The 22,381-nt window shown below is 45.6% G+C and overlaps 1 protein-coding gene across 6 annotated transcripts in view; it reads left to right on the forward strand.

Moving 5' to 3' along the window:
• The first annotated feature begins 400 nt into the window (after nt 1-400).
• RUFY3 (RUN and FYVE domain containing 3) overlaps nt 401-22,381 on the forward strand; it is a 58,806-nt gene continuing 36,825 nt past the window's right edge. For 3 of the 6 annotated variants that reach the window (XM_072863487.1, XM_072863488.1, XM_072863492.1), the window contains exon 1: nt 401-764. In XM_072863487.1, the coding sequence (XP_072719588.1) occupies nt 437-764 (328 nt within the window). In that variant the 5' untranslated portion in view covers nt 401-436. Of the gene's footprint in view, nt 765-933; nt 1,069-8,662; nt 8,764-9,124; nt 9,313-22,381 lie in introns of those variants that run through there. The other 3 variants (XM_072863490.1, XM_072863493.1, XM_072863491.1) reach the window with 2 other exon arrangements.

Below are 22,381 nucleotides of genomic sequence, written 5' to 3' on the forward strand. Positions count from 1 at the left end.
GCTTCCCACAGCCAGCGGCCCGGGGCTGTTGGTAGCAGGCGGGGAGATGCTGCTAGAAGGCTAGGCGGGCTCGGCTTCGGTTTGTTTGCTCTTAAAGTGTGAGAAAAACGAATTGGCCGCGATGAAAAAGAAAGTGGCAAGGGTATGAGGCTGGGAAAACAAAAAAACCCTCTCGGAAGGGGGGTGGGAATGAGCTCCTCTCCGCACCGCCCGGAGCCCCTGCCGCTCTCAGAGCGGGGTTATCCGGTTTTTGTCAGCCTGCCGCGCTCCCGCCTGCGGGCAGCCTGCGCGGGGCGGCAGGTAGGGCGCTGGGGGCTGACGGAGGGAGCGGGAGCGCCGGGGCAGAGCGGGAGTCCAGCCCCCTCCGCCGCGGGGGCGGAGGCCGGCCGCGGCCCTGCTTCCCGGCCGGGGCGGGGCCCGGCGGCCCGGGGCGGCGATGGCGGAGGCGGAGCGGGCGCCGCTTCTGCCGCCGCTGGCGGAAAGTTCCCGGGACGGGGCCGGCGCGGAGCTGCCCCCCGCCATGGAGCAGCGGGCCGAGCCCGGGGAGGCGGAGGCGGCGGCGGCGGCAGAAGAGGAGGAGGGGGAGGACGAGGCCCCCCCTGCCTCGCCGCCTTTCTTCCTCCTCTACCCCGGCCATGGAGGCGCTGCCGCCGCCGCCGCGCCGCCCGGCGTGTGGAGATCCCCGTCGCCCCGCGGCGGGGCCGCCCTGCCCGTGCTGGTGCTGAGCTACCCGGGGCCGGACGGAGCCGGCGGCGCCGGCAGCCGTGAGTAGCGGCGGGGCTCCTCCCCGGGCGGCGGGGAGCCTCCCTCCAGGCGGGGTGGCGCGGCGGGGGCGGCCGCCGCGGGGGGCAGCGCGGGAAGGCGGCGCGGGGCCTCCCCCGGGGCCCCTCCGCTGCCCGGGGCTGGGCGGGCGGGGTCCGCCGGGGCCGGGTCGGCGCCGGCAGGTGTCATGGCAGGGCCGAGGGCCGGCGCTGCCAGGCGGGGGGGAGCTCCGCGCGTCCCTGCTGGGCTGCGGGCTCCCGCCCGAGGGTCCATGGAGCGGTGCCCCCGTGCGAACGCAGGCTGTGGGTGAGTGCCGCTCGGCGGGGATGAGTTAGCAGCATCGGCCGCGGTGCGCCCGGGCTCCTGGAAAACGGGGTGCCCTCCCCAAACCGCCCCCTGAGCCCGCAGGGCTTCAGTGGAAGGGGGCCTGTAGGGTGGCTGGCGGGGTGGCCTGGCCGCTCCCCTGGCAGCGTGCGTGTGAGCCGGCCGGAGAGGGGAGAGCGAGCGCTCGGGAAGGAGGCGGTTTGTGCGTTTGCGAGCAGTGCTGACCCACAAGCTCAGCAAAACCAGCGCCACGGAGACTTCTCTCCTTTCTGGACCCTTGTCTCTGGGAGTTTGTGCCGCCCTTAGGAATCTAACAGGCTGTCCTTGATTTGGGGTGTCGTTACGGGGAGGGAAACACCCGCTCGGGCTTCCTCGTAGTGCGGGTGTGGAGAACAAACTCAGGGCGAGGGCATCGCGTGCTGGCTGCTTGAGAAGGTTGAAGCGCGTTGCTGCGTGTGCTGTCGTGTGGGGCCTGTTGGGTGGGAAAATAGTTTTCTGCTTCATAACATTCTGCGTAATGTTCTTGCGGTGTATTTGGGTAAGCTGGAGTACTGTGAAGTAGTTGTTGTGGGTGCCTTAAAAACAAACAACAACTACCTGTATGGGTGCATATAGAAGAGATCTTCCCTTTTCCATCCACCCATCTTGAAAATAGCCGGTAGCTTCATCTTCTGGGCTTGGGCCAGGGTGTGGGCGACCAAGCTTCTTCTCTTTACTTTGTCTCCTTCTGCCTACAATCCCAGGTGAGCATTCACTCGCACATCAGCTGATTATTTTGGGGTGGGTATCTTTTTTCTTTTTTTTCTCCTCTTGAAGCTAATGTACTTTATTTAAGCCATTACTTAGCTGAGCTGTAACCACTGCGGTAAGAAGTCAGTTTCTGTAATGCCAAAGGCAGATGAGATGACCTAGCTTAGTTTTGAGCTATATGAAGGGCTATCTCTGACTGCAGACTTCCATCCACAGTCCAAAACTCCCTCCCCGATGAGCTGTCATTTAAACTGATAGCTTCCTGTCAAAACCTTCATTTTTACTTTTTTTTTTTTCCCCCCCCCTAATCAGGAAATCTTTACCCACTGTAGTCCTGTGACGTGCGTGCAAGGGACTGAGCTATTGCTGACAGAAAAGAAACCTTTAAGAGAAATACTTAATTTTGGCCATCATGCTTTTGCTGTTCAGACTTTGCTGTAAGGTGGCTTCCGTGTAGATGTGGCAAAACTGAGGCACTGAGATGAGCGCATTAGTTCACAAGGAGTTAGTGTAAAAACTCTTTGGTTGAGCAATGCTTTATCCCTTGTGTTAGGCTTACTCTGCAGTGGCTATTTGTGTAAGCTTTGTGAAAAAGCCTTATAAAATGTATATTGAAGTTCCCTTGTTCTTTTTGGTCTCGGAGGTCATGGCTGCCTGGGCAATATCGCATGTCAAAGCCCGCTTGGTAACTGAGCGACTCATGCAGTGATAGCAGTGTCTGAAGGCAACAGGAATCATCATCTGTTTGCGTGGTCTTTTGGACTCTTTCTCCTGGGGCAAACTCTGTCTGTAAATCAATTCTTTCATCATTCCTTGGTTTGTATGGTTTTGTTGGTGCTGGGTTTTTTTTTTTCCAGTTCTCATATCTGAAAAAGCGGCTTTCACTTGCTCATCATTGAGCAGCAGAAGCGGTGGATTCTGCTGCACAGTTTTGCTTGCTCACTGCCTGCTTTGGGATTGTCGTTAAAGCAGTGGGTAGAACTTTGCTCTGGCGCAGAAAGGATGTTGTGTGTTTAACTGCTGAACTTAATCCTGCCTACCTGTAGAGTACGTGGCCTCAGACGTGTCATCACTTCTGCATCTCCTCTACGTGGCAGTTACTCTGTGCGGCATTGAGGTGTGGCGGAGTTAATCATGGTCCAGGTTATAAAGATTGTCCTGTCTGTGGTGGTATTACTGGGGAGCCCTGTTTCACAGGCTCAAGTATCGTGAATTCAGGTTGCCGTAACTTAGGGCAGCTCAGCATCGACCGTTCTTGATCTGCTTCTTGTTCTGCAGTAGTACCCGAAGTGATTGTTTGTGTCTGCTTCCCTTGATTCTTCAGCGCTGGAGTTATTTTTAGAGTTAAGATAAACCGAGGAGTGTGAAGAAGGCTATTTTTGCATCTTGTGCGTATATTCAAAAAAGTGATATACTCTATGAATACTAACCCCTCTCTACGTAGCTGTAAACTGAAAGCAGCAATTTAAATGAAGGGTGTCTCCTGCTGGATCACGAGTTCCTCCCTTCAGTGCCATGAGTAGTAATGAAAATAATTACTTTGTATTGACATTTACGTGTTATAGTGGAGGTAGTGACCAATATACTGAAAAGTCAGTATTTCAGAATATTTTGGAGGTTTATTTGAAGTAATCTTTTTTTTTCCCTGTTATGATGCAATCGTTAAACCATTCTCTATCTCTCGATGTCTCGCCACAGGATTGAAGGGTACTGTACAGCTGTTGAGTTCTATATTGGAAAATCTGGAGAAGTATGTTTGCTGCTTGTGAACTAATTGCAGCCTTCGTAGCTCTGTGTTAGGGTTTCCTGGAGAGCAGTGGCTTGGTGGGATTCTGCAAGCAACTGTTGCTGTAGAAGTCAACCCAAGGGTTATTCGCACCCGGGGGGAGGCATGATGCTTGTGTTAGCAGGGCAGTGGTGCAAGCCCTGTAGTGCTGGTGACCTGAAGCTCAGCGACCAGCGTAACTGAAGGATATGTGGTAACAAAGAATGAAATCATAAGAATGCATCTCTATTACAACTTTATTTTCTCTACAGATTTTCTCTCGGACGTGTTTTTTTTCCCCTCTAACCTTTCTCCCTCTTATCCAAGTTTTCTTATTTACGAGGGAAGAGAGATAAGATGACTCCAAACATCAGGTGAAGGTGAGAGCTGCTAAGGGCAGGAGACTGCAAAAGCTTTTCATGCCAGCAGCACCTGCCTCTTTTATACAGATGATTCCAGACAGACAGCAGGAACAAGATTTATTTAAACATGCTGAGCTGCAGTAAATCCTTAGAATACATATTAAATACAGTAAAAGCAACTTGATTATTCTGTCTTAAAAAAAACCAAAACAAACACCCAGAAACAAACAAAAAAACCCCCGAAACCATTCCTTGCCCCCACTGAAAGCCTACTAGATATCATGATACTTCAAGTAGACTTTTCCTTCCCCCTTTTTTAATTGTACCCTTAATTATGGGAGTTATTTGAATCCTTAAAAAATGTCTCTGTATTTCACAGTAGGGAGGCAAAAAAACCAGTTTGTGACTTATTCCAGGAATTAAGAAATTGTGTCATTGGTTTTCGGGTTGTTAAGCTTTCTTTTGCCCAGTCACATTTTTAGCATGCAGGGTTCAAAGTGCTGCTGTTACTTGAGGTAATGTACATATCTGTGCTGGTGGAAGCGTCGGAAGCAGGCTTTGCAACGTAGATGCTTTGTTACTAATTTTATCTTTTTAGATTACGTTCCACGTAAGAGATTGCCTGGAGAGAGGCTATTGGAAGACTGTGACCGTGCGCTTTGTGGAATAGCAGCTCCGTTGCCTCTAGAACTGGGCGTAGCTCTGGTGTGGTTTTTCTGATCATCACAAGTGGTACAGCTAGTGAGAGGACGAATGGGTGGTTGGACAGCATGTTGATGCGGAGCTGAAGCCCAAGTGAAAGAGAGAGAGGGCATCAGAGCAAAAGTCATGTTCATAGGTTTGCTAGTAAGAGGTTGTCATGTGTGGGGCAAGAACATGGGCAGAAAATAGGAAGATCGCAATTGTTTCACTTAGAAACGTGGGAGCTGCCTTACTGGACCGGACCGTCAGGCTGCCTCATCTGATACAGCAGCCACAAACAGGTTACAGGCTTTAGAAAAACTTGCAAGAACCTGCTCGTGATTCATGCTTGTCTTAGACTGCGATATAAAGGCTTGTGTTTCTTCATAATTCTCGTCCTGTTTGCATGGAGTTACCTCTGGCGTTGTAGTCTCTCTGAGACTCGCCGAGCAGCTGTTTTCGAGCTCAGCAGTGCGTCTGAGCTGTTAACCATCGGACAGTTTCCTTCGGCAGTGGTTCCCGTTTGTATAGTATTGGTGGCTTTTTTTATGGTTCTGTGGTCTCCTGCGATTTTAAATCACCAGAAGCAGCGCAGTCATCTGAAGCAATAATCGCATCTGCCAGCTTTGCCGTACTGCTCTATGGCTGCTTTGCAATCTGTACGCAGCGATCGGGGAAGGTTTTCTCCTAATGATTGAAACTCGGCTTGCTCGCAGGCTGGGCCTGCTGGCACTGGGAGTAAAACTCCACCCAGGGGTGCTCCCTGGAGCCCAAAAGGTTGTTTGGGAATTTTTTGGGAGTTTATTGCTTAGATTATTCTCATTTATTCAGCTTCTGAAACTAAAAATACTTTCCAATACAGCTGAGCTTACAAATACTAGTGGCTGATGGAATGCTTTGCTGTCAGATGGCTAGTCTTAAGTTTCCAAGACAGTGAATTTCTAATGCTTTTATCTTGAAAACGTTTTTGCAAGAAACTGCTGCCTTTTGTAATGTAGCCAAAGCCTCTATCCGCTTTTGCCAAACTGTGGCTAATACGAGGGTTTTGTAACACCAGTCGAGGCTGTCTGACTCGTTTGAGAGAGTGGTTCTTCGTTAACAACCTCTGTTTATAGCTACGCTTGGTTTTCTTTTGTCCTTTGACTACTCATTGAACCCTGATGGAGCTTTATCACTTGGCCTTGAGTTGCATGGTGGTTTTATCAAAGGCTTTAGGAAAATACAAATATTTGATACCCTTCTTTTGTTTCTTTATAAGATGCTGTATTGCTTTATAACTTTGAGGGGTAGGGTGGGGGTAGGGGAAGGTTTGTCGTGTGCATTCCGGGTGGTGATGAAAGGCTTGCAGGTCAGTAAGCTGTAGGATAGTTCCTGTTTGGGGGTGTTTTGTTTTGGTTTTTTTTTGTTTTCCTTTTCTGAGTAGAGTTTTTATTTTCCCATAGTACCGCAGCTGACATACGGACATTACCTGCTTTTTTTATGGTTTTGGTATTTGCCTTAGCTTACCCTGAAAGCTGTATGGGGAAGGCAAATTCCTGACTTTTATACTGTAGGTGTAAATTCAGCCATGTACTGGAACCTGGAGATTACCATCTCCTCTGGACAGTTGAAGAGTTCTTAGGTCTCCAAATACCCATCCCAAAACTCTGCAAGAAAAAACAAATCGGCTTGAAAAATAAGTTCTGAACTTGTCATTGTTGGTTTTAAAAAATCAAATACAACTCCTCAGAGTTTCTGAGCATATGCATGCTTCACATCAATTTTGTTTCTTAGAGGAGCAAAAGGTACAGTTTTACAGAGGTGAAGTAGCTCCGTTTCTTTTAAGGTAGCAGTAGTTCAATATCTGTTAGGTGGTATATTGTGTCTAAAGCTTTGTTTGGGGCAAAACATACTAATAAACTCAAATTAATCAAAGCTGAAAAATATTTATCAAGTACTTTAAGTATCCCTATGGAGTATTTGCAGCAGGAACATTGCATAAAGGAGCCTGAAAACACCACTGAGCTGGAAGGGGCAGACTGGCTTCTTTTATTACTTCATGTTAAGAAGCAGCAAATGGCATAAAAGAAAACCAGCTGAAGTTGAACAGTTACTTCATTTTTTAACAAACCTCCACTGTGGTCCTGGTACGTGGGTCACTCACCAGCGCTGAATTCAGTTGAAGACCCGTGTTGTGAAATGGGAGCTGCAGGGTGACACCCAATGCCGCTTGTATTTCTAACCGTTTCAAAACAAAAAAATTAACCTGTCTGATAATTAGACAGGTTGGATGATAGCTTGCACAATAGCTTGTGGTACTCGGTTGATTCCCAAGGGTTTATTTTGATTATTTGCTGTTTGCTTAGACCCTTTGGAAGGGTTAGCAAGAGGGAACAGCTGTTCTGTAGCTGTTTGTATATGGTGACTAGCACTGGTTTTGAAAGAATGGTGCAACGCGAGTGCTAAAACTAGAGGCTGTCATTGATGAAAGCATAAATATCATATGAGTTAAAACGCTGTCAGCCCGGTTTATAAACCCCATTCTCTCTTAGGAAGAGGGAACAATAGTAACTGTTGTCGGCTGTGAAATAATTCTCCTTTGCATCACTGCAATAATACGCCGCATGGTGCTCGGTTTGTTTTAGTCTAATGGGGGCAAAGAGTTGCTGAGTCAAAACGTTATGCACCAAGCAGGAAGTTTTCACTGAAAGCAACTGCTTCCTCTTGCCTGTTAGAAATAACAGCTCTTCACCCTTTTTTCCTGTTTCATGAGGTTTATACATAATGGGTGCTTTTTTCCAAAAAGCTATATGCATTTCCAAAAAGCTATAAGCATATATGCTGAATTCTGTATCAAGTGACCAGTTTTGGTATGTCACATCCCTGAGAAATAGACATGCGTCCTTTTGAGTATTTCTTTAGGGAAGAAGAAGTACGGAGAATAATTAAGGCCCCGTGCATTAATCATTCATACGTTCCTATCAATACACTTTTGTGGTGAACAGTCAGTCTTCTCCGAATTTACATGGCGGGCGACTAGGCATCCATTTCAGATGGATGCTATGCATCTGCTCTCCACAAATACACTGGAGCTACACAGGAATCAAGTAAGATAAGCTAATTTATTGTTGCCTCCTATCGTAGTTGAAGCGGGTGGTGATACTGTGTCCCGTGCCCTGGTTAAATAGTGACCTGGGGAATAAGAAGGGTGTCTGTTGACCTGGGACCTCTTGTCCCCCAGAGATGGGGCTGTGTGGGCTGGGGACACGGAGGAGATGCAGCCGGCCGGGAAGGGACAGGGCAATGCAGTGCTGTCGTCTTATTCTTGAGAGACTGAAAGCCTGCGGAGGGGTAATACTTCTTCATCAGCCTCACCTGAGCAGTACCAATTTTCAGGTGAGGTTTTTAAAGCGTGAGGTTCAGTCAAGTAGCTATATATGTTTGTGGTGCTGTCCCTCATTGTTCTTCCATGTGCACGTGCCCTCCGAAAAGAGCTTAATCCTCGATCACTGAAGAAGTGCTTGGAGCCAGATCTTTTTTTTTCCCCCTCATTGTTTCCCCGAGAGGATAAATCCATCCTAACATTTTTGTGTACGTGGGAAATCTTAGCTCAAAGGTACCCTGTGAGAAGGTTGCACGGCGAATAAAATGTAAACTGCCACTTGCACACCTACTGTGAAAACAAAGGTACTTATTTAATTCATGTAGTGACACCCAGGCACGTGAAAGGAATACAAACGTGTCTTTGTATTGCTCGCGCTGCTAGTCTGCGCTCCTTTGTAGTCTGGGGGCGACGGATGAGAAATCCGCGTGGTGCGTCCTGCTTGCTCACAAATTGACTAGCAGAGCCTGATGAGAAGGTGCTGTGGATGATGAGAGCCTAATTGCCGTCCCTGCATCAGCAGCATCTAGGGAGCATCCTGGGAATTGCTTGCCCTACGCTCAGAGCAGCTGATCACATGAGCCTGAATTTTCAGTTCAGTTCATTAGTCAGCCATTTTGGTCAACACCCTGCTTACTGCGCACAACCAATCCTATCGGCACTCGCCGTCCTGGCGTAGCTGGGGAGAAAGGGACCAGCAGTTTGATTTCAGCAAACCTGGATATCCATCTCTACAGTCTTCCTTTGTTTTTGCTTGGGTAATCATCAGAGGAAGCCATTCTTTTTCCTTCTTCTGCTTTTTTTTTCTTTTTACTTTTTTTTTTTTTACTTTTTTTTTTCCTTACCTCCTGTCTTTGATGCAGAAGCCAGGTTTTCTCTGGTTGCTTAGGGTCGATAGCCTCTAGCATAGCCGAAGACGACGACAGTTGGTGGCGAGGAGGGAGGAAGAGACGAGCGTGAAGGAGCAGCGTTTTTACCTTGCTTTATATACGAAAAGGCCAGAGCAGTCTGTGCGATCCTGAGCATATCTGTCCTTTAATAGCAAGGTATTTCTTATTTTCTTCTTCAGAAAGCTTTTCTTTTTAGTTATTATTTTTTCCCCCCCCGTTGTTGTACCAGCTGAGTCATCATGTCTGCTCTGACGCCTCAAAGCGACATGCCAACCCCCACCACAGACAAGATCACTCAGGCTGCCATGGAGACCATCTATCTTTGCAAATTCCGAGTGTCGATGGATGGAGAATGGCTCTGCTTGCGCGAGCTGGACGACATCTCGCTGACACCAGACCCAGAGCCTACCCATGAAGGTACGGTCCGGTTCCCTGCCTCGTGATCCCTGCAGCCGTCGCATTGTTACAGCCGCCGCACGAGGTGGGAGGGGGTGTCTCCGGGATGAGATGCTCTTTTCCTGCCTGGAGAACCTGGAACACCGTTTGACGTGTTAGAAAGCCAAATTGGTGCTTCAGATTGCCCTTAGAATTTGTGGCGTCTTTTGTAATCCACCCCTTTAGGAGAGACAGATTTGTGCTGAATTGTTGTTATTTTTTAAGATGTATCTGGAAAGATCAGGTGTGTGTGTCTCAGGAAGGAAGATAACCACGATGTGTGCTTGGTGATACATTTAACCATGATTTTACTCTTAAAACAAGGCTTATAGCTCTGTTAGTCAGCTGCCAGCTTTTACAAATGGAGCTTACTGGCAAAACACAGACGTGTGTCTGCGTACGGTCAGGGGGTAGTTTTTGGAAAGCCCCAAGTGATTACGCAGTTATGCCTATTGTCAGGTGATAATACCATCACAAGTCTTCCAGCTCGCTTCTGTTGAGCGTACTGTTGTTTATAATGGCTTGGAAGCCTGAAAAGCGGAGGTGTAACACATCTTGCTTTCTTCTTGAAAAAGGATTTGTGATCTGTGTTGACGGTGAAAGCAGTGTAATACCAGGTCATGTAAAATGAGGATTGAAAGCTTTGTGAGTACTAAAAACACAGGAGGACATCCATGCATTGCTATACCAATAACAAAAGTGGGGAAGAAGGAAATAGGATGAATTTCTGCAGGAGTTTGGCACAGTAGCCAGTGCTCCCGTGGTCACCGGCATTGCCAGGTTCTGAGTGCCCGTTGCTGGATGCCGAGCGTCTTTCGGTCTTACGGCGAGGGGGCTCCGTCTTTTTATGCCTGACCCTTTTCCAGTAACTACTGAAGTGCAACTCCAGCGAGTAGTCTCGCTTGACCCGTTTGATGCTGGCTCATCAAGTCAATAATGTATTACTGTATTGTTGCCTTGCTGGATGAGGCAACTTAACTTGTGGTGAGGATTTGAGCTTTAAAATTAATTCCCAGGTGATAATTTAATTTCCATTTGACAGCTGCTTTCAGTGGTAGCAGCCCTTGGGTTTGGATTTGCTTGCCAAATCCTTAGTCACACAGTGGGATACTAGACAGAGGTTTCAAAAGCAGAGACGACGGCTCCCTCTGAAGTATGTCCCAGGGTTTCAGAGGTGCTGTGGGCTCGGGAAAGCAGAACCAGAGTAGTGAGTACAGGGTGAGCCAAGCGTGCGGTAATTCAGGTGTCTGCCAATTCCCATGTTCTTGTATGTGGCACAGGCTTATGCAGACCTTGCTCGGTCTTACTCGTGTGTTTTTGGATTTCAGTGTTTTGGTTTTTTAACATATGTTCTAGTGTAGATAGATTGATTATTATATATTCTCTCTCTCTTTCTCTCATAAATAGTAACTATTCTTTTGACTTGCCATGTTGTAGTTAGTAAATGACCTTCCAAGCAATCTAGGGCTCTTCTCAGAGGGTAGCCTGGAAAACCTTACGGTCACACTGTGAGTCAGTTCTTTAGATCCTTATTTTTGTATGTGTCTCCTTCCTCCCTGTTTGCCACCTTGCTCTGAGCAAACTCCTGGGGAAAGTAGGCTTGGATGAATCCAGTGTCTGTAATAAAGCTTTTCTGGGCTGCCTTTCTGAAATATGCTGAATGTGTGTCCTTACAGTGCACAGATTGCACCCTTGCCTGCCTGTGTGAACAATTCAAACACTAATACTAGACTAACCCTTCCCCAAAACTAGAAAAATAATTGTTTTTAAAGCTGTAATTACAGTCATTCTCTTGCAAGTACCAGAAAGGGTTAGAACACAGTATTTGCTCATTTCATCGCCATATTATTTAATTTATATGCCAAAAACTAATAAAAAAGAGAACTGTATCGTAACGATCTTTATGGAGGTGTTTATACATTCATAAATTAAGGTTGCTTGTTGGGAGGCAGAAAGACTGGTTGTTTTGAGGGGGGTGGGTTTTGGACCTAAGTCATATTTTCAACAGAGAGATAAAGTCAGGAAAAAGTGTTCATAATAGAAAAGCTGACACAGCTTTATCCCTAGTGCTCGAACTGGTGCTACTGCATCAGCACTGCTGCCGCGTCCTCAGTGTATGCATGGGTTGAGGGGACGGGATGACAGGGCTTGCAGACACCAAGTGCTTGTCTGAGAGGAAAAGCAGGACCTAGGAGCTGTGGCTGGCATGTCTTGTAATATCTGCATAAAACTGATGTGGAAAGGTAGGGATTAGGAAGAAGGAGAAAAAAAAAAAGAAAAGAGCTCTAGAGTTCTGCCAAAGGCATAACAAAAGGTTGTATTCTTTTTCCTTACAAATCAAGGCATGTAAAAAATAACATATTGCAGCAGCAAATCCCTCAGCTTGTTGAAATAAGGTTTGGAAGCCTCCAGTTCCTGTCCATCAGCTCTTGCTGCTTCCCGAGAGTTTTTTGCCTCTGGCCTCTCTTGACTCTATGATCTGCTATGCCCCCAGCCCACAGCAGCCGTCCTGCCTTCCTCCTCCTCACCGTGCGCCCGTCGTGCTGAGGATGAACAGAAACTGTGCTCCTAGCCTTGCATCGTAGGTGTCTGCACCCATCCTTGCATCCCAGAACCGCCAGCCAGCCCGTGGTGTCCTAGCGGGAGGAGGAAGAGAGTGGTTTCGGGCAGTGAGGAAGTAAGAAGAGAAGACAAAGGGTCAAGAACAGAACAGCACACAGGATGGGGAAGGCTTAAAATATGATGGGAAAATGAGTTTTTAGGTCTCGAGAATTTTGACTGTCATACGCTTCTGCTGGGCTTATCTTGTGTAATGCCCGATGATGACTCAATTTTTAAATTATATGGGAGGCTGGCGGTCCCTAGCTTCTCTTCTGGCTTCCCAGCTTTTTCAGCTGAGTTGTCTTACAGGCCTTACACCTTCAAGCATTTCTTCATACGATTGGCTATGGTGTGAGTTTCTGCTGTTTTTAAAGACGTTTGGTTTTTTTTCTTGTAGCTGTACCAAAGGTAGGCAAAAAAGTAAAATATCGGAGAAAACTGAACAGGACTAAACAAGAAGCTGCGGTACATTTTTTTTTTTTCCGTTCTTTTCAATTGAAGTAGTTTGATAGTAGTGGTTAGGTTTATTATTCCTCTTTTTTGTTGAATTTTTTTTTTTAAAAGCAGATTACTTAGGAATGACAGTTTAAGCATACAGGAGGAGGCTAGAGTAAGTGATTCTTATCTGCTCTGGTTTGATATCCCTCACCAGAACACTGTATTTTAATTCCAGTGGGAGAGGGGCATCAGCAGAAGAGTTTTAATGGTGCGGATCTCAGAATTGGGGTGTTAGGGGGAGCAGGAGAGTTTTAATGGTGCGGATCTCAGAATTGGGGTGTTAGGGGGAGCAGGAGAGTTTTAAAGGTACGGATCTCAGAATTGGGGTGTTAGGGGGAGCTAGAGGCAGATTGCGGTGCTTTCCGACCGTGCTCCAAGGGCTCCCAAGCAGAGAGGCAGGCACTGCAGCTGGTGCTGATTATTTCTGAGGCCAGACTTGCTGTGAGCCCTTTCCTCAGGGGTCTGTTTGCTGTAGCCTTCTCTGGAATAATCCCACTTGAGGCCAAGTTTGTGATCAGAGCTGGAGGGATGGAGAGGGAGCTTGTAATGTAAGGGCATAGTGGTAATCACAGTCTTACTCATTGACGTTGAAAAACAACAGGCATGCTCCTGTGGTGGAGGTGTTTTCTAGTAAAACCGAGCCAAATTCTGCTCCTTGTTAAGCCAAAGGCAGTATACTTTGGGAAGCGGATTCTGATCTGAGATGAAACAGTGTAAATTTGGAGTAATTCTGTTTCTGCCACAGAGCTGGAGTTTCTGCATGTAACTCTGAGCAAAACTTAATTGGAAGAGTAGCGTGTAGCAGAAGGGTAGATGCATTAGTATAGTTACTGAGGTTCTTCAAACTCTATGTATTCAATATAGCAGGTAACACGGATCCTCAATTTAACAATAAAAGCAATTAATTTTCTTTTTCAACTGTTGGGAACAATTCTGTGTGTACAAAAATAAGCTGATTTTGCTATATACTGTAAATCTGCTTGGCTTAGAAAATGAGATTTTTTTTTTTAAACAGTGGTTCTTAATTAGGTAATCGGAACTTTACTGTGCTATGCAGGCATCACAGAATGAAATGTGACACTAGTGGCTATTAAGCTCTGGTTTGTTTGGAATATGTGTAATGATCATGGAGGTGTCTTTAGGGACTGAGGTGTGAAAAACACCTTGATTGTATTTCTGTTGCACGTTCAGGAGTGCACTTGTATATGGGACTGAACGCTGGTTTCAACTTTTGAGAGAAGTTATGAAATGCAAAATGGCCTTGCACAGTTTTACTGGATGTTAAATTTCTACTTGGAATAATCAGCCGTCTTCGTGAGGAGCTTCACGTTAGAGCAATGGAAATTTTAATCCTCATGGGATCAGCTTGTAATTGAGAACAGAAGGAATACATGTGATAAGTGCATGATCTGAATTTACTTGCAGCTGTCAAGAATACAGTATCCCTTTTCTTTTTTAAAGAATCCTGTTCTATTTGCACTAAAATGAGGAACTAGAGTGGTATGTTTATAATACACAAAGACGAAATTATCTTTTCCATAGTATAATTTTTGGTAGCTCAGGTCAGATTTTTTTTTTTCCCCTTCTTTTTTGGCCAGTAATTCGAAGTTTTCATTTCAGACGCATGCTTGCGTAAAATGCCCTGAGTAGAACTTGTACAGCTCTTCGGAAAAAGCAGATGGTCTTCTCGGTGCTCGAACACCTCTTGCCCCTTAATCTATTGCACTTTTTATTGAATCATCCTTCAGAGTCTACCTTTGCTCTCCATTTTCTGTTCAAGTATTTCTCCATGTTTCTTTGCACACTTCAAAACGGTTTAAGGAAGCAGCATGACCTTCTTAGTTATATTTTTGTTCTGCAAGCTGGCAGCTGCCTTGGCACTTGGGTTTGCATGGGGAGGGGGAGTGAGAATCACCTTCTTTTTGGTGGGGGAAGCTACAGAGCCATTCGGTGTGACACGAGGGCTCATGGACCATACTGGGCTATGCTACGGGGGGAACTGGGATCCCAGAGTAAAGCCACGTTGGTCTGCAGAGAACGAGGCAGACCTAGGAAGAAACCCTGGTAACTGTTAACTTTGGTTTAGGTTTTCTCTAGTACTGTGGAATAGGAAAAACAAACTGTTGGGAGAGGTGAAAGTGCTCCATGGGTTGTGCCTTTCCCATTGCAAAACAAATCTACTGTAAACACTGTACTGAGGGTAGCAGGGACCTTTCACGTGCAGAAACTGCGTGAGATGACTCTTCTGTTAGAAAAGTACCTCTTAAAATACGTATGGGGGCAGAAACCCCTCGGCAGGTGAAAAGTGTGAAGGAGCTGGAGACTAGATTTAATAGAACAAATGTGAAGTCAATAATATGCAAGATTAAATTAATTACAGTGTGTTAATGGTCATAGATCTTTTGAACAGCAGCTAGGTCATGTAATCCAGACAGCGCATGCTGAAAAGTAACTTGATAAAGATGGGCCTCTCCCCAGGGACAGAGGAGACGTCCTGCTAACTGTATTTACACTGAGTCCTATCACGGACCGGGAAGAAAGGGAGACGACCGAGAGAAGATGGACACTTGACCCCGAACCAAAGGGGAGGGAAGATTAAGTTTTACAAAGCTCCTCAGGACAATTAGTACGATGTGCCAGCCCTCCGGTTGATCTGAAGCAATTCAGAGAAGGAGAGAGAGCGAGTGCCCTGCAAGGCGAGGGTGAGACCTACATCAGGGCTACTCTAATTTTGTTTTATGTTTTAAAATTTAAACTTTTGTAAATATTGTCAATGCTGTAATTGTGAAATTACTCTCAGGAGTTGTTTTCTTTCCTCTTTTAAGCTTGTTCAGTCTAAATGAAGTCAGATCTGGGAAATGTGGGGTGGTTTTATTTCCCTCGGAGATCATGAATCCAGAGTGTTGCCGACAAACCTCTTGGGTGTCAACCGAGAAGGGAAGTGAAAGATGGAAAAAAGAAAAAAGTAGGGTTTTGGTTTTTCTTTGCTTTATGCAAACGATCAAGTGCCAAAATAAAATGAGAAATTTCCCATAGCAGTTACTCATGTATTTCCCTCTGGGAAGAGGCTGGTTGTGGAGAAACATTCCATGTAAATCCGTGCAGTCGCAGCCTACAGAGATGCCTGATGGTAATCAGTGGAGACAGGAATAAAACCTAGGGTGGGATTACACCATTAATGTATGTGATGTACATTTGCTATTTACTTGTCCCGTGCGTGTAATGGGGAGCGGGCTTGGAGTTCCCAAGTCCTCTGAACTTTTTTTTTTCCTTCCTTGTTATCTCCTCCCAGTTTGTTGCAGATCTGTGACTGCTATTTCCTTTGGCTCAGTGCAAGCCTTAACTTATGTCAGAATGTCGGTGGCGTAGGAAAAATGGTCATGTCAGTCTGTGACCCTGATGCCGCCAAAGGAGTAGCAGCATGTGTTAAAACGAGTGATGACAATGGCCTTTAAAAAAAGAAAATCTTATAACAGTTTTACACTAAAAATACTGCAGTCACTTGTCCCAGTTTTTAATGAAAGCACAAGCTGTTGGTGCTGTAATGTGAGGTAAAGCAGTTCGGGGCAGTTGGGGCATTAATGGAGAGAACAAAGGGGTGGGATAACGATACAGGGATGGGGTCAACGTGCTTGGTGTGGTCACAGGAAATAGATAAAATAAACTATTATCTGCAGGGAGCAGATAGAGCCGAGGTCAGTAGCGTCAGCAGAGTACGGCTGGAGGCGACGGAGGGGAGCAGAGGCTCCCCGAGGCAGCAGCAGTACCAGGGCACTCGGGAAGTATAGCCGGGGCGTGCAGGCGGGCACACGCTGGGGCAGCAGTGCTTGCACGGGAGAATGCGCGTTGAGCATTTTCAGTATCCGTTCTTCACCTCTCCTGTTTTGAAAATAGCTTTCCCAGACAGAAGTTGCGGGGTGAAACGAATGGCCTTATTTTTTCTTCTTTATGCAAAGCTCTCTATATGCATATATATTTAGAGATGGGATTTTTATGTAGCAGGTTTTAAAAAATCTTTTTTCTTAAGCTACTTGGTAAGTTCTGAATAGATTGTTCCTGGCATTCTAGGCTGCAGGCTGTCTGGTTGCTTCCTCGATTTTTGGATTGCAAGGTGTTTGAAGGTGATGCTGAAACTCTCTTTGCTGGTCCCTTTTCTTCGTCGGCGCTTCATGATCCACCTGATTTGCAAATCTAATCTGAAAAAAATCATCATGTACCTCTGATGATATTAACAGCATCTACTTAGTTTTTTTCCTTGGCCACTTTAATTATTTCTTATTAAATGTATTACATATCATTCCTGAGGCAACAAATATGAGATAATGCAATTTAAATAAATATAATAATGTGACTATAGGTTTCCATTTAATGATAAAAGTAATATTTGTCCATACAATTAAGGAGAATGTGCTAGCCTTAATGGAAAAAAAAATGGCATGAATGCAATTCATCATGCATATTCAGTATTTCTTAGTAAGCTCTTCCAACTGTCCCTTGTGTTGTGGGATGCTTTGGCCCAAAAAAGAACAGCGAGTGGTTAGAGCAGCAGACTGAAAGTTAAAATCAGACAAATAATCCTATAATTAACCTTCTAGAGAGCACACGCGTCAGCATTTCTTCCATTAGCATCCCTCTCTAGAATACGGACAGTACTTTTTCCGATGTAGGGCATAATGAGGCATAACTCACAGGGAAGCTCTCGGTCACGGCTGTACCGATGGTCGCTGTAGAATTTCACTTAAAGTTGAAAGTGCCTTTGAGTCAATGTGAGAAGTGCTGCTGAAACTCCTGGCACGCTGACTCGGGCATGGTGGTGAGGCACGGAGGAGTGGTCTTTTCTTTCCTTTCTGCAGGAAAAAGAAAGAGTTTCTGGAGTGCTTAGAACAGGAGGGCTTAGATAGAAGAAAGATGTTGAGTAAAAAAGGGCGATGGGGAGAAAGCCACCCATGTTGCTTGGCTTTTTTGTTTGCAGTTTGGTTTGGTTTGATTCGGTTCACTTGGTCATCATCCCGATTCCTGCATTTGTTGTCCAGTCCTAACTAACTCGTCAGCACTTTTGTAGGTCTTATTTTAAATGCGTCGGTGGTTCGTTCTTCTTTCCTCAGACCTTTTTTCAATCATGGCAAATCGCCAGGCAGGGGGATTTAACACTAGTGCATGGACTGAATGCGGTCTAGTTGTCTTCCCTGGTATTGCCGCTCAGCTGCTGATGTGTTGGGTATTTATCTCCACTGCTGTTGTGGGCAAACTTAAAAAATAACCCCTGTCCTTATTGGTAAACAGAATGTGGGGCCCTGGTCTTGCAGTTTTGTTTGTTTATAACTCTTCAACAGAGTTAATATTTTCTGTAAGTGTCTGTACAAAAACTAACAGATTTGGGTGAAGCCTTTCAAAGCAGCCAGAGCAGCATAACTGACATTTCACCGTTGCTGAGGACTTTTCTGTATCAAGCTCAGTTTTCACTTCCCAAAATTGGTGCTGTTTTTTTTTTTTTGTTATTTTACTGACTTCTCAGCTTCTCCTTATGCATTTGTTAAGAACTTCTGTACTTTAAAAAAAAAAAAAAGATCCTGACCTATTTAGTCTGTCTTTGGAGGAACTTGATTCTCATACTGAGCTTGGAAACTATAAAAAGGATGTGTGGGCTCGTTGCTTCGTACTGAGCTTGTCTGTCTTCACACATGAAAAAATGCCGTAGCTATGCAAGAAGTTTGGAGCATTCCATCCTCCCAGTTGCACTTGCGCGGTATTTACTAACAGAAGTAAGGAGGACGTGGACAGAAAATCGATGGCCCAGGAGGCTGTGTGCGTTGGGGAGCCTGCAGTTCTGCGGCTAGGCTTACTGCAAACCGTGGGAGTCTCCTTGTAGGTAGCATCCCGGTCTAGGCTAAGATGCTGTGTTTGAGGTGATCATGGTCATGGCACGTTATTTCTTAATGAATGCATTCTGTGTCAGCGGCTTGAATATCGAGAGTTTTGTGCAGCTCCGGGCCACGGGAACTTCTCAGCGTTTATTAAAGGGCACATGTTTGGTGCTTGCGTAGGTTAATTTAAAATATCACAGGGATACTTCTGCTGTGTATTTGGGAACTTTTGCAGGTTTCTGCTCATGAGACACCTGATGAAAAACCCCATAACATGAATCGAATGCTGTTTTTATCCCCGTGCTGCCCGCAGTGTGAGAAGCCACAATCTCGACTTCCCCTTCATGTCCTCAGCGCTTGCATGTGGCATGTTTTCTCAGCACTGCGTAGTAGTGTGGCAGCTCACTGCTTAGCAGTGTTGCCTTTGGACTTGAACTTTTTCACAACCGTGTTGGAGGCTGCCGGGAGGCGTAGGAGCGTTGTATTGCAGCGCACGGCTGGACGGGGGTTGGAGAGGTATGGTGGTAGTTTGGAATATTCCTAAAGGTTTCTACTCCCAACCCTATTTTAGGCTAATAACTTCAATCTTAAAAAAAAAAAAAGGACACTCTTTCTGTTTAATAGCAGCATGAAATAATTTTTGGGCGGGTACATTCTCCCAGGGTTTATTTTTAAAAGCTTTTATTTGCATGGGAAAGTGTATCCGCTGGCAATATCCCTTATTCCTGCACGAGTTGTTCCAAATTTCAATGTAGCTGTTAGGTATTGCGTATGTCTGTGAGAAATACTAAACCAAAAATCAGTTTTTCTCACAGACTGGAGGGGAAGCAAATTCAGGAAGATCAAGTTAGGAGGGAAAGTTTTTGTTTTTCTTACTGGATGTAAGCATTCACTGTTCATTAATCACCACCTCATTTTAAGCATTCTTAGCAGGAACAAAAGTCACAACACAGAGAAGCTGCTTCTTCATATACATTAGTATCCCGGCTTGTAAAGATGCGTTTGTATTACTTTTTTTACACTGTTAGCAAAGGATAAAACGCCTTGCTAAACCACCTTTGCCGTGGGACTCGAAAGCCGTTGTGGTTGCCAGTAAGAGGGTCTGAACTTGCCCTGCTCCCCTGCAGCTGCGGTCACTTGGCTGCGGCCGTGCGGGGTTTCTTGCCCGGGTGCTGGAGCGGGTAAATCGGCCCAAACTGACTCCGTGCTGCTGCTGGGCTGTCTCGTGCAGTCAGACCAGTTGAGAACACTGCTGCTGTGTCAGCGAAGCAGGGAAGAGAGTGAAAAACTTTATTGTTAAAATAACAGATGGGATTTTCATGATGAATGTATTAGTGGTAAGTACTCCGGTTCCTTTGTAAAGAGGTTGCTTGTGTATTTATTCCAGTGGGGGATTCAATTCCACAGTACTAATCTTCCTGGGAATCTACTTGGAATGAGGTAATCGTTTTAGGAAGACTTAAAAGCCTTGGGCATCCTGTTTTCTAAACTTGGTACACATCGGTTACAGACTTTAATATTTTTCCATAATAATCAAAAGTATTGAGTTTGTCTTAGACGTACCACGATAAGGAGCATGGAAACTATCAAGTTCAGGTCTTTGTGATTTTATTTATTTATTTATTTATGTACTTGTGTGTGGGAGGTGTGTTAAGGTCTTTTTCCCCACTGTTGTTTGGTGGAAATTCCAGACAAGTGGGGAAAACTGTACAATGTAAAAGAAGAAATGAAATGTATGCAAACCGCAGTTAGATGCATGAAGAAATGAACAAAAATATGAAAGAAAGTGCTAATTAAATGTGTGCTTTTGCCTCTAAACCTGTACAAATCCCATAGTGCCTTTGTGCCAATATAAATTCATGCAATTCTTGCAAGCATTTCTCACTAGAAAGAGGATAGGATTATTGCCTGTAGAGATATAATAGAAGAAAATATTTGTGACTGCACTGGACATTTGTCTGTAAGGTTTACATGAATCACTTGCTAAGGGTTTAAAAAAAAAAAAAAAAGCCTTAATCCGTTACCATGAAGTGGGTAGCAATTGTTCAGGTAGAGCCAGCACAGTCATGTGAGGTTTCTTGCAGCCTTCCATGAAATGTAGCCCAGATGTTATGTGAGGTGGGGTACTGGACTGCTTGGACTGTGCTGACCTAGTACAGCTAAGTGATTTCCTATGCTGATTGAAAAAAAAAAAAAAAATTAAAAATCCAAATGATGAGAAAGCAAAACCTGTACTTCTGTGTATAAGCCTCACTACCCGTTGTTAACAGCTGACATAGTAGGTTGGAGGTCTTGGGTGTTTTTTGGATATGGAGCTGAGCAAAGAAAGAGGCTTAGAGGAGTAGAGTGGTTAAATAATTGGAGGCTACGTGGTGCATGTAGCGAGGAGTTTGAACTGACAGAATCCAAGTGAGAAAGATCACGTGAAAGATAGTGAAGCCTGGCAATTTTCTCTGTCCCCCTTACCGAGCTAATTGTAAATCTTTTTTTGGTTATGAGATGGTCTTCACTGTTTACACTTCAGATTAAGGAAAAACCCCAAATCCTCAGTATTAGATAAAATACTATTCAGTGATGATGTCTGGCTTCGATCTCAGTGTGCAGGTAGGGATTCAGGGATGGTCAGAATCTGGACTGTGCTGACCTAATACAGTTAAGTGATTTCCTATGTTGATTTAAAAAAAAAAAAAAAAATCCAGGTGATGAGAAAGTAAAACCTGTTCTGATGCACAATATTTGCATGTGACAGAAACAGCTATTAAATCATTGCACGTGCAGCTAGGTTCTCATCTCATTCATGTTGAGAAATGCTGGGAATACAGCTAGAAAGTACTAACCATATTAGGTTGTTTATGTAGTGGTGTTATGCAAAGCATTTTCTACAAATACTGAATTTCTCCATCACGCTAATATCTGCATGTTAAGTCCTAAAAAAAAAAAAAGGGAAGGGGGTGACAGTGACCCATGAGTCACGGAGTCCAATTTGTTGCAGTCCAAGGTAAGAGTGCAGAAGGGTCCGGGAAAGCACCAGAGCCGTGTCAGTCCACAAGCTGCACTGTGAGCTACAAAAAGTCTCCTGAACCTACAGAAAGCTGTGACACCTGTAATAAAAGCCCAAAAGCTGTAAGTGTAGCACGTGGGGGGAAGCTGCTGGCCGGGGGAGCATCACCAGGGCTTTGTTCTTGCAATAGCGGGGAATTTCTCAAGGAAAACCCCCTGTCGCCCCTGTCAAGCAGAGGTAGGTGAACCTGGCTGTGCTCGTTGTCCCTCCCTCCCTCTTCACCCCTGACAAGGAGAGGAGGAATCCCTGCTGAATCGAAAGCACTTGATCACTTCAAGCTGGGTAGGTCGGCAGGACCCAACACATGGTGGTTTTCTGCTGTTCCCAGTATTGCAGTAATGCTGAGCCGTAGGGGAAGAGGTGACCTTCTGGATTGTGAAGAAAACTGATCGCTAAAAATCAGCTGTGTGAATAAAACAGTTTCAAAGGATGAGAAGACTGTTGGTCAGCGGTATTGCAGAGTGGGAAGCTTTTGGGGATCAGTTGAATTGTTAGTCATACTGGTATTTAGATTTTTTTTTTCCCCCCTTTTAAATGCAGTGACTGTGAATATGCTGTTTGCTAGCCAACGCCGGCTGCTACGGCAGGAGGAGGCTGGTGATAGCTTTTCCGTGGGAGGGAGGAGGTCCTAGTAGCATGTGTACTTTACTCAGGACTTTGGCACAGTTGGCCCGTGAAGGGGAATAGAGCCTTTCTTGTGCTTCGGACATTCAACCGATGGCAAATCAGCGCTGGGGAGAGCGAGCACGTAAGTAGGGAGCTGACAATCCCACAGGGTTCAGACCCTCCGCGGCTTCGTCTGGCTTTGTTTTCTGGGTTTGAAACCAGGGGATTAGTGGGTGTGCTGAAACAAGTTTTCCTGGTCTTGCCTGCTCTGCTCCCAGGATACACCTACCTCCTCCCCGTGCCCGTCAGCCATCTGCAGGCTCCCGGCAAGGAGATAGAGGTGTTTTCCTCAGCGAGACCTTAGTGAATCATCATCAGAATGACGACGTAAAACCTGTGACCTGCGTCCAGGCTCGGTTGG

Source organism: Ciconia boyciana, chromosome 5 (assembly GCF_034638445.1).
Source record: "Ciconia boyciana chromosome 5, ASM3463844v1, whole genome shotgun sequence".
NCBI classification, from domain to species: Eukaryota; Metazoa; Chordata; class Aves; order Ciconiiformes; family Ciconiidae; genus Ciconia; species Ciconia boyciana.